The following is an 11,041-nucleotide window of genomic DNA, read 5'->3' as shown; positions in this document are numbered from 1 at the left end:
CCGCTGGATCATTTGGTTGGGAGCAGTGCAAGGCAGAGTTAACACCCTCATCTCCACCTGCTTTTTTTGATGAAAATGCCACATAGTGGGATATTCCTGTCCTAGGGGTACCATATGCAACATACCCTTCAAAAGCATCTGGTCCATTGTGCTGAAAATGAGATGTTACAGCCTTTGCTGTTCCTGCTTGTAAAGCCAGCAGAATGGTGTTTGTACTTGTAAATTTGCCTTTTATCTTTTAAAATTATATTCACAACGGTGTCCTTCTGTCACCTTCTTAAGCCTTTAATTACAGACCAGAATTGGGGAACTTAGTCCCAAGTTCATGGATCTCCCTACCCGTGGATTGTAGGCTTTCTGAAGTAGAGACTTTGCATTTTTACCTGCTGCAATGGAAATGTAGATTAAAGGTTAAGGTGGTAACGTTGATTGTGTATGCGTTGATAACTCGAGAGTATGGTCGAGTGCAGGCTGCCTCTCTGGAAGGGGAAAGGGAGGCAGGGGAAGGTCTGTTGGGTACCGTGCACAGCAAGTGACTCCCAGATGTCACTTGTGGTGACTCCCGTGAAATCCAGTGGCTGCTTACACGTGGTTGCCTGTACTTACGCTAGAAATAGGTTGGAGTCTCACTGTAGACCCCGTGGCTATATTAAGGATGTCGTATATGCATTTGGGAACACAGCTTAATGCAGTAACCATACTAGGAAACAGATGAGAGTCCCTGGTTATCAAGCAGGCAGTAATGTAGAGCGTGATGTCATGAAAGTCATGAAGAGATACAGGGGAGCTGTAATCCACAGCTAACAAGGCAGCGTGCGTTAACGGCGATGTGATGTCATGTGCTGAAAGTTTCTGGGACTATCAGAAATAGAAACAGGGATGACCGCAGGAGAATAGGTCCAAGGCGCATGGTCTGAAGAGTTTGTGGGAGAAGCGGCGATCTACTTGCTTACGTGTGACTGCTGAAAACAAAGGACTGATAGCAGCAAACCACGGCACGAGGCTCCAGCAGAAGTACGCAGACAGCCAGGAGGCACCTGCTTGAGCAGATGGCACCCGTGGAAGGGGGGAGAAGGGCAGCAGGGCTCAGAGCCGCCCCGGGAACGCCGAGGACAAGGCAGAACGGTACGGTACAGTTGAAGCTATAGGATGTGTAATATCCCTACCCAAGCCCCTGATGGTGCCTTATCATAAACGCTGTCAAAGACGTGGTTATGTACTACGGGAACCAACCTAGCCACCTGCATGTTAGGTTTTCTGCTAGACATTCACCTGCAGGTGCCTTCTTAGCCATCTAGGTAAGTATTGCAGTGTTAGCGGTGGTGGTTGATTACCTACGGCATGTTGCTCTTCCACTGTTTCTCGCTACGTAGCAATTTTTTTGGAGGATAAGTATAGGTCATGTGGATTGTCTTTTACTAATATTAGTACTTACTCAGGCTAGTGCTTTGATTTGCTTATGCATTGTGGTGTAGACAGTGGTAAGATTAACGATATACAACTTCTGCGAGTTGTATCTTCTGGTCTTTCATGCAGCTAAACACAAATTAGCTGAGGACACTTACTCCCTTAGCCCCTCTCTCCAGATGCATTCAGATTGGCCTCCCTAATTCTGACTGCTCATCTACGTGCCGATAGTATCACAGAGGCTGCAGTGTGATATAACTGCGTTGGTGCAGACCAGCTGAGGCCCACTCATCTCCTTCAGGTATATAACAAGACTCGGAAAGGGGGCTCACCCACGCTGCTTGCATCAGGCAAATGTTTATTCTGTGTTTTGGTAACAGAATCTGAGGAAAGAGATGTAAAAACTGTAGCGTTACGGTGCATTTTCAGGGTAGTTCAGTGGATGTTTGGAGAGTGATTCAGGAGCTGGAATTTTCCTTAAAATTACAAAGACACTTGAAAAACAAACGAGGAATAGGTTTTTAGTCCTTCTGTCATGCTTTTGTGGTAGTGAGCTGTTTTAGGTGGAATGTAGCTTTACTAAGGTCACCTTTCCACTTCTCCCTCCCCGTATACTGACACAGTTACGTGCTCACTGACTCTCAAGGCTGTAGTATGCCTGGATGGGGCCCGACATCCTCACAAGGGGACTAAGGTTTGAGAAGAGACCTCTGTGCAGCAGCCAGCGCCTTGGAAAAGTGCCCCATTAATAACCCGGAGGGGCCTTGGAGAGCGGTACCCTCTCCCCGGGGGCGGGGGGCTGCCTCACTGGTTAACTGCAAACCGGCAAGTTCTTCAGGAGGAGATGGCAAGTCAGAGTGGAAGGGGGCAGGCTGAGAGGCTATGGGCAAAGAGTTGCAGGTAATTTTAATGCTTCTAAAAGCTGTACAAGCTGGTGGTAGTTTCTACTGCCTGTACTGTATGCAGGAGAATTGGGTACGATGCAGCAGTGAGCGTGCACGTGGCAGTGAAGTTGGGAGAAGCCCCACAAGCCTAGTTCATCCTCCTTTTGCACACCTGTATTTTCTGTGGGATTCTCAAATCTCTTAGAACGTAAAGCTGTCTTAATTTTGACCTGAATTTTATTTTGTGGAATCAACGTTCTTTCACAAGCGATTCAGTGTGTTAATATACCTCTGACCACATAAGCACCGAAATGATGTTGCTGCGGTTGCAGTTACGGAGGGTTAGGAGCCTGTGCTCTGCTGTTTCCTAAATGAGCTCTTCAATTTAACCAAGCTTTCTATGACTTGCAAACCTGGCCAGTTTTATTCCGTGATAGCTTCCCTGTGGAGCTGTTTTGACCGAACTTTTGCCCAGTATCTTGGTACTGGCCGCAGCGAAGAGGAGAGCATTGCGGTTCTGTATCAGAGTTTTTTGAAAAGCAGAGAGGAAAGACCAGTCTTGCCCAAAAAAGAGCAAACGAAAAGTAGAAGCCAGTTGACTCTTCTGCCACCATATTAAAGTGTTTTTCTTCTGCATCTATTGCTATTTCCACCTCCCCCTCAAATCTCTTCTGTACCCCCAAGGAAGCTTTGTCCAATTCCCCGTTTGCCTCGTCTCCATCCTGCCCTTGAGGAGGATGAAGGGATGGATGTCCCACCTCCTGGGGTGAGACCAGATGCCGTTTCTGTCTCGGTGTGAGGTTTAGGTGCTGCTTTGCTCTGCGCCTTTGGTCTGCTGCATAGCTCAGAGCCAGAGCTGACTCTAAACCGTGCTGGCTGCTGCAGCTGCGAGCATTTTCCTTCCCTCAGCTCCCTCCTGCTTTGCTTCATCTTCCTATGCGTGCTCTTGCAAACTTCCTTTGCGAAGAGGATAAGGCAAAAAACCCAAAAAGACCTCACGCTCTGCACAAGTACTAGCTTCTCCCTATGGAGACCAGCCCCTTTCTGCAGAGAACCTCGTCTCCCGCGGCGCAGCCGTGCTCCTTGGCCCTCCTTGCTCCAAAACGTGTCCGTAGGTGGGTGCTGAGATGAGCCGCCTCGCTGGCCGACGGAGATAACGGGGCAGGCAGGGGCCTCCTGTGCTGGTGAGGAAGGGCACAGATAGCAGAGCATGTAGCTGCTGTACCCTCTGGGTTTGGGGTGGAGCTGCTTTTATTTCACTTACGTTCCCCCCCCCCCGCCTTTTTTTTTTTGTGGCGAGAGCCCTATGTGTGTGTGTGAAGCAGATGACTTGAGAAACCTGTGTGTTTGCCCCCAAATTGACATCACTGGAGAATCCTGATAGCTGAATACTGTTACAGTAAGAACATACACGTTTGCCTTTAAAACAACTTTCTCGCTGTCTAAATGTAAAAGTAAAGGGTTTTTTTTTGTAGTTTGTTTTGGTTGTTTTGGTTCTTTTTTTTTCCCCCCAATGGAATAGATATGTATGGGATCAGGAGCGTTTGACCTGGTCTTTGGTTTCTTCTAACCAGCCTAAAATTCTTCTGGAAGACTTTTGTGAGGTCATTCCCTATCATAATTCTTCTAGGAAAATTGTAGAGTCTTGGAAAATGTATTTCCTGTCTAACGCTGCTCCTCCTACTCTCAATGAATCACTTGTACTCTCCTGTTGCTTTGGGCTGACTTCCCTGTTGATCTCAGTGCCTGGGATTTAATTAGAAATCTAGGGATGTTATTTGGAGCTATAAAATTGCATAGGATTCTTCTCTGTGTGGCGGGATTACAGTAATAAAAAAAAAATAAAGAGAATTAAATATTTGCATATTAACTGTCCTTGGTGTGAACGGAAGAGTTGCTTCATGTTTCTGCATGCGCCGCTCTTGCAGGCTTCTTTTTACCCCATCCTCAGCGTGAAGCAGCACACCCTTGCTTTCCAAACCTGTAAAGAGCTCTCGTGCACGGGACGGGATCTGCGGCGCACACAGAAGGATGAGAGGATGAGTTTTCCTTGGCTGTTTCATAGGAGAGAAATAACCCCCAGAAGTTCTCTGTTCTGTTCCCCGAATGGGTGGACCCTATCTGTGGAGTCACAGTCCTCCGGGGCAGAGCTGCCCCAGAGCCCAGGAAAACTCACGGTGGCTCCTAAGGGACTTGAATCCCATAAGGCTGACCTGGCTTTAGGGAGGAAAGGAGCAGTTTTGTTGGGGCTGGGGAGTATTTAGGGGCTCTTTTGAATTGATGCTGTTGTTTTGTGTCCGTTGAAGATAGCACCTGCACAGAGCGATGCTCTCTTTAAAAACAACAACAAAACCCTGGGGGCCGTAACTTGGCTGTACGCACCCCTGGGGCTGCCCAGCGTTGACTGTCGGGTCCTGTGCTGCTCAGGCCCACGGGGATGTTATCTTCACCTCTCCCTTCGAGCCTCTGTGCTGCAAGGGGGCAAGGGAGGTAAGGGGCACACTGCTGTGGCAGCAGCTGTGTTCGCTGAACATCATCTGCGCATCCCTTGTAATTCCCCCAGAAGGGAGTTGCCTGCCTGGAGAAGATCTTCCCCTAAAGTATCATTGTCAAGCTGCCCTAATGAGGAGGGCAGAGGGTGGACTCCAGCAAGACCTGGGTTAGGATCACCGGTACCTACTTTAGGTTTCAGGAGTGTCTGAGCAGATGGTGATCTCTCCATGCTTGAAAAGCTCGAATAATTTTTGCGTGCAGAAAGAAGCTATTTTAACAACTGATGGTATGCTGTAATAGTGCACGAGTTGTGTGGAGCGGCAAAAGTTATAGGTTAGTTTAAATAGATCCGTTTCATATTTTTTAGAATGCTTATTGCTTGCATTTACCAAAGACGATGCTACTTCTAACAACCAAATTGGTGAAAACCGGATTAATGTTTTTGAACTGTTTACATTGTTTATAGAACAACACAAAGGTAGGCAGTTGAAGCAAAGTCAAATACCCGTGTTTCTGAAACCCTGCTAACCATACCAGCAAAAGTAGGGATCAGACGCTGAAGATAACCTTTTGTATACTTGCCAGTTTACTGGAATACCTCTCATTTTTGCCTGATCTGTGTCATCCTTTGCTTGTGAGTGAAATCTTTAACCACCCTGCAGAATGTCTTACACGCGTTTTGCATTGTTCTCTTTCCAGGTTAAAGAACTCGTCCTTGACAACTGTAGGTCATACGAAGGCAAAATTGAAGGCCTTACAGATGAGTTTGAAGAGCTGGAATTCTTAAGTACAATCAACGTAGGCTTAACCTCAGTTGCAAACTTACCAAAGTTAAACAAACTTAAGAAGGTAAATAAAATGTTCTGTGCCATGTCCCTCCTTCTTTGCCCTATACATGTAAAATAGTTATTCGTATAAAAACGTAATTTTGCTGACCAGACTGCTTTGTGATACATGTTTGCACTAAAAACTCAAGGTGTTTATGTGCCTTTCAGCTCGAGCTAAGCGACAACAGAATCTCAGGAGGACTGGAAGTGTTGGCAGAAAAGTGTCCGAACCTCACACATCTAAATCTAAGCGGCAACAAAATAAAAGATCTCGGTACAATAGAACCTCTGGTAAGTTGATGCTGCACAGGGTGAAATCCAACCCCATTTTTGTGACGAATGGTGGCATTATGGGCTTGGGAGAGTCCGAAGCAGCTTGCAGTGAAGTGGTTTTGGTGTTTATCTCTCTGGCCAGGTTGCCGGAGGGCTCGTCCTGGCCCCGGGGCTGTGCCCGCAGCGTGATCGGCTGCTTCCCTCTAGCGGCTACGGCTCCGCCGTGGGGGCCAGGCTCTCCCCACGAGTGCTGCGGGAAGCACCGTGGCTTTCCACAGCGGCCGTGGGCTTGTGGGTCTGTCTCCCAGACCCTCTGCTTGAGCTCGGTGTGTTTTCCCCAAAGCCTTGGGTCTAAAATCACCAGCCACCGCTTCTGCCCGCGGGGCACAGTATGTGGTGGTAGGGGGCCTGCGGCAGCACCGTCTGCCTCCGTGCTGGGCTTGCTTGCTGCAGCTGGGCAGAGGTTGCTGAGCTTCCAGCTTAGTCCTGCTGGTTTCTGTTACCGCTCCTGCTCACGGTCAGTATACTTCTTATTTCAAGTGCCGAGATCAAGTTTGTGAGGTCACGGTTCCAGGAAGCATCCAAGTGTCAGTTCTGGTAGTGCTGTTTTCTAGTTCTTGGTTTGTGTGCCCTTTGCTCTCCAGAAATTGGGAGTTTCGGCGCATGCTTGTTTCTCAAATATTTCCTCTTAAAATGTCTCAGGGAGCAGTGCTTGTCTCGGATGTGCTTTCCCCCAGCAGAAGCGGAGAGCAGAGCTGTTAAACTCATGTAGCAAATAGATGAGAGAGAAGGTTGTAACTGCTCCTCGTTTCAGGTTTATTGTTTTCTTGATGTCACCGTTGCTCTGCACACTAAACTGCAGAAGGGAGTTACTTCATAAGACCTGATACAAATCCTCAACTGCTTGTGCTTTTTATTGTTAGTACTTCGAAGTGCTGTGGGCAATGCAGACCACCTCCTCCACAAAAAAAAACCCCACCAAACTGCAAAAAAGCCCAAGCCAAACCAAAAAAAAACCCAAAACGAAACAGGAATTGAATTCCTGTTCAATTTCTACGCCTTTTTTCATTTTTCCAAAAGCTAAGGTACAATCATTAAAATTTTTAAAATCTCTCTTGGCAAAAATCTTGTGTCCAAAGAATAGTCTGTTTCTTCTTCCACTGAAAGTAGTCATTTAACTATTCCTGACTGCTGGCTCCAATATTTTACCTTGTGCTTTTGGGATAACTGACTGAACTATTATTTGTTTTTAGCTTGGCCCCTCGCAGCACGTGTGATTTTGCACCGTTACCTCTTTCCAAACTTCAGTCTTCTACTTGCGAGATGCTGAACTTGAGAGAGAGAGAGAGAGAGAGCGCGCATCTTCCACTCTCAGATAGCAAAGCAGCAATGACCCGGCGTGACAGATTTCTGTTCCACGCTAATTTAGTAGGCAGAGACCAAAATGACCCATTTGTCATGGGAAGCTTTTTGTGCGCATTAACTCTGGCTGGTGTTGCGTTCTCTGCTTTGTAGAGAATTACTGTAGCACCAAACTTCAGAGACTTTTCTTTCTTTGCAGAAAAAGTTAGAAAACCTGAAGAGTCTAGATCTTTTCAATTGCGAGGTAACCAACTTGAACGATTATAGAGAAAACGTATTCAAGCTCCTCCCGCAACTCACATACCTCGATGGCTACGATCGGGATGACAAAGAAGCACCGGACTCTGATGCAGAGGGCTACGTGGAGGGCTTAGACGACGAGGAGGAAGATGAAGATGGTATGTGAATTGTGCTACTTAGTGTACGTAAGTTAAAAGATCGATATGCTGCCTAGTACATTTTGCTTCCAGCTCTGACTTGTTGGCAAGAGAAGGGTGTTCTCAGCAGCTCCTTCCTGACTGATGTAAAGGAGAAGTACCTCAGTGTCCTCTGAAGGAACGAGGGGAAAGGAGATGGGCAGGGCCTGAAAGAGCTACTTTCTCAGTCTTATCTCTAGTGAAAGATCGGGACGACAAAGAAGCACCGGACTCTGATGCAGAGGGCTACGTGGAGGGCTTAGACGACGAGGAGGAAGATGAAGATGGTATGTGAATTTGTGCTACTCGGTGTATGTAAGTTGAAAGATTGATATGCTGCGTGGTACGGTTTGCTTCCAGCTCTGACTTGCTGGCAGGAGAAAGGTGTCCTCAGCAGCTCTTTCCGACTGATGCAAAGCAGAAGTATCTCGGTGTCCTCTGAAGGAACGAGGGGAGAGCAGATGCGCAGGGCCTGCAAGAGCTTCTTTCTCAGCCTTGCCACTAGTGAAAGGTGGGGAGTGAAAGAAGAGAGGGGCCAGGAGGAGGAGTAAGGCACTGAAAGAGTTCAGGGAGCAGTACACCCTGGGGGACGAGGACATAAGGCAGAAATGGGTAGGAAAGGGTGGCATGTGCGGGCTGCGGTTTTCCAGGAACCGTACCATCAGGGAAGTATGAGCAGTTGTGTAAAGCCTGATGGAGAAGAGCAGGGTGGGGAACCAGATTGGGCGTAGAAAAAAGTAGCCAGGTCAAGGAATTAAGTAAAGGAGCCAAGGCATTAATAGGAGTTTGTAGCTGCTTCATGAGGACAAGATGAACTTGTTGAGATGAGGCAGAAGAGAGGAGAGTGTATATATTGAAGTCTGCGTGTGGCAAGCTCTGTGAAAGGCACCAGTGAAGCAGCAAGCAAGTTTTTAATGTTAGGAAAATGCAGGGTGGGTCCCACTGTGCTGTAGGTGCCGTTCTGTCTCCCCGGCAGACTGCACTCGGAGGCATCAGTGTACCGGTCGGATGAGTATCCGGCTGAGTTTGGGGAATTTGCTAGACTCTTCAAACCCAGCTGCACAGCAAAAGCAGAATAGCTGGACTTGCACTTTTCCCTCGAGTGCTGAATGTGAGCTGTGGTGAGAGGGGCGAGTGCTGCAGCAGTGCCTGGCAGAGTGGTGCATTCAGCCAGCAGCACTTGGGTTCAGCAAGGACGGGTTCTCCTCGTCACAGCACTGCGTTCAAATACATGAAAAAGATCCAAAATACCGTTCCTGCAGCATGGAAAACACTTTCTGGTTTGTTGCTTGGGCTAGTTGCATTTAATCTCTTTCCTTTTGAAAAGAGATTGCAGACCCATAAGATGGATGGTGTGTGACCCTTTTGTATTGCTCTGGCAGCGTAAAGGCGAGGGGTGTCCCTCGGGGAGGGTTCCCAGTGCATGGTTGGCTTGTGAAGTTCTGCTCTATCCTTGGTGGGAGCAGATGGATGCTTGAAGATGAAGAGCTATGAGTGTCCCACGGGCTCAAAACCGCACATTAGTAGTGGGAGCTGGAGCAGCTGAAGCTAAAGGAGTCCTGAGGCTGCTGTGCCTTACTGTCAAGGTGCCCGCAGCCCTAGAGCGGCTCAGACCATGGGTGCAGCTGCCACACGACCCTGTCACTAGGCTAAAGAGGCACAGGACAAGGTCTAGTCCTGCCTAGCAGCTGGAGAACTGCCTTTAATTCTGTACTGCCCTTAAACGGTGCTTTCAGTTTGCTCCTTGTGTTGATAGGAGGTCACATTTCGGGTGGCAATGTTGAAAAGAAGTAAACTTTAAACGTCTGAGTGGTTAATCTTGTTTGACTGTGTAGAAGAGGAGTATGACGATGATGCTCAGGTAGTAGAAGATGAAGAAGACGAGGAGGAAGAGGAGGAAGGAGAAGAGGAGGATGTGAGTGGAGAAGAGGAGGTAAGGATTTATGCAGTTAATAATGGGTGTGGAGTGAAGATGTTCTAGCTGGGAATAGTTGGGCAAGAAGTGGACCAAATATTGGAGGCTTGTAGTACCTGAAGCGTGCGCTTGCTTTCTGACGTGAGCAGCACTGCAGTGGGGGATGGCTTTGAGGCGTGCCTGTCTATGAGCCAGCTGCCATCTAGTGACCATTGACATGAAATCCTTCTGTTGATGTCACTGATGTCAAAAATAACTCTAAGGAATGTCTGCAGACCTGGTTTGTGGGGCCTTTGAAGGGCTGGGGTTACAGCCTGCGTACAGACGAGAGAGTGGTACATGCATTGCCGACGCTGTGCTCTCAGAGCAGGGTTTCTCCTTGGGCGTCTACCTTGTGGTTCTTCAGGATGCTGAAATTCTCAGCGTAGTGCAGCTTCGGTGTGTAGGGACTGCTGAGCCAGTCAGAGTCTGCTGAGACTTCGCTGTTAGCAGAACCACTGGGATGGGGTTAAAATTTGGCTGTAGGAGGTCATACTATCTGTCCTCCGGCCCATCAGCCTTGGGTACTTAACTGCCACTCCTGGACCGTTCGTCAGCCTCTTCTCAAAACCAGCCGCAGCTCCTCAGGCTCTGGAGACGTCTGTTGGTGTTTTAACTCTCTCTGCCCCTAGAACACCTGCCTTCTCCTACTGACCAGTCGTCAAGTTTTACTAAACTCAGGACATCATAACAAAATTGGCAGCTACATGTAAAACAGTTTTCTCGCTGAAGACCTGAAGCTAGAAGTGGTTGCTATGATTGCCTGTCATTTTCTGCAATGAAACTTGGGCCAGAGTCCAGTTACACTGTAGCAAAAAACTGCACTTATGTAAGTGCGTGGGAAGTATCTGCCTTTCTGTTTGGTTTTTAAGATGCTTCAAGGACTTTCACTCTGTTGTAAAATGCTGTTGGATATTGCCGAATTGTGAAAGGTCCTGCACTGAAACTGGCTTTTTTAACCCTTCTTGTTTGTTTTTTTTTTTAAAATGCAGGAGGATGAAGAAGGCTACAACGATGGTGAGGTAGATGACGATGAAGACGAAGAAGAGCCCGGTATGGTGGCAATCCAGTTTTTGCTAGAGATAAAATAATAAAAATTTTTTTTTTTAAAAAAAGTAAAATACCATCTTCTAAAAAGCAGGCTCATGTTTGTATTCCTGCTCCTTTGATAGCAAGCCAGTTGCTAAAGTAGAAGCTTGTTGAACTTGTTCAACTTCTCAGCAGCATGAGGGAGCACTCCTGTAATTCAAGTTGTGTTTTATTTTCTAGATGAAGAACGGGGACAGAAAAGAAAACGAGAACCTGAAGACGAAGGGGATGAAGATGACTAAATTGAATAACCTATTTTGAAAATTTCCTATTGTGATTTGACTGTTTTTACCCTGTATTTTCCCCTCCCCACACCCCCAACCTTTTTTTTTCTTT

The 11,041-nt window shown here is 47.4% G+C and overlaps 1 protein-coding gene across 1 annotated transcript; it reads left to right on the top strand.

The window, feature by feature from the left end:
* Nucleotides 1-974: 974 nt before the first annotated feature.
* LOC104162826 (acidic leucine-rich nuclear phosphoprotein 32 family member A) lies at nt 975-10,947 on the top strand (the record flags this gene model as incomplete). The annotated part of the gene is made up of 8 exons (XM_009701648.1): nt 975-1,014; nt 5,484-5,633; nt 5,780-5,902; nt 7,446-7,644; nt 7,863-7,949; nt 9,498-9,595; nt 10,609-10,669; nt 10,886-10,947. Coding segments are annotated over 8 exons (820 nt in total), but the record flags the coding sequence as incomplete, so codon positions are not given.
* Between the last annotated feature and the right edge of the window lie 94 nt (nt 10,948-11,041).

This window comes from Cariama cristata, unplaced genomic scaffold, assembly GCF_000690535.1.
Source record: "Cariama cristata isolate BGI_N322 unplaced genomic scaffold, ASM69053v1 scaffold17166, whole genome shotgun sequence".
Classification (NCBI taxonomy): Eukaryota; Metazoa; Chordata; class Aves; order Cariamiformes; family Cariamidae; genus Cariama; species Cariama cristata.
The sequence above is the reverse complement of the archived record's forward strand: the minus strand, read 5'-3'. Positions and strand labels throughout refer to the sequence as shown.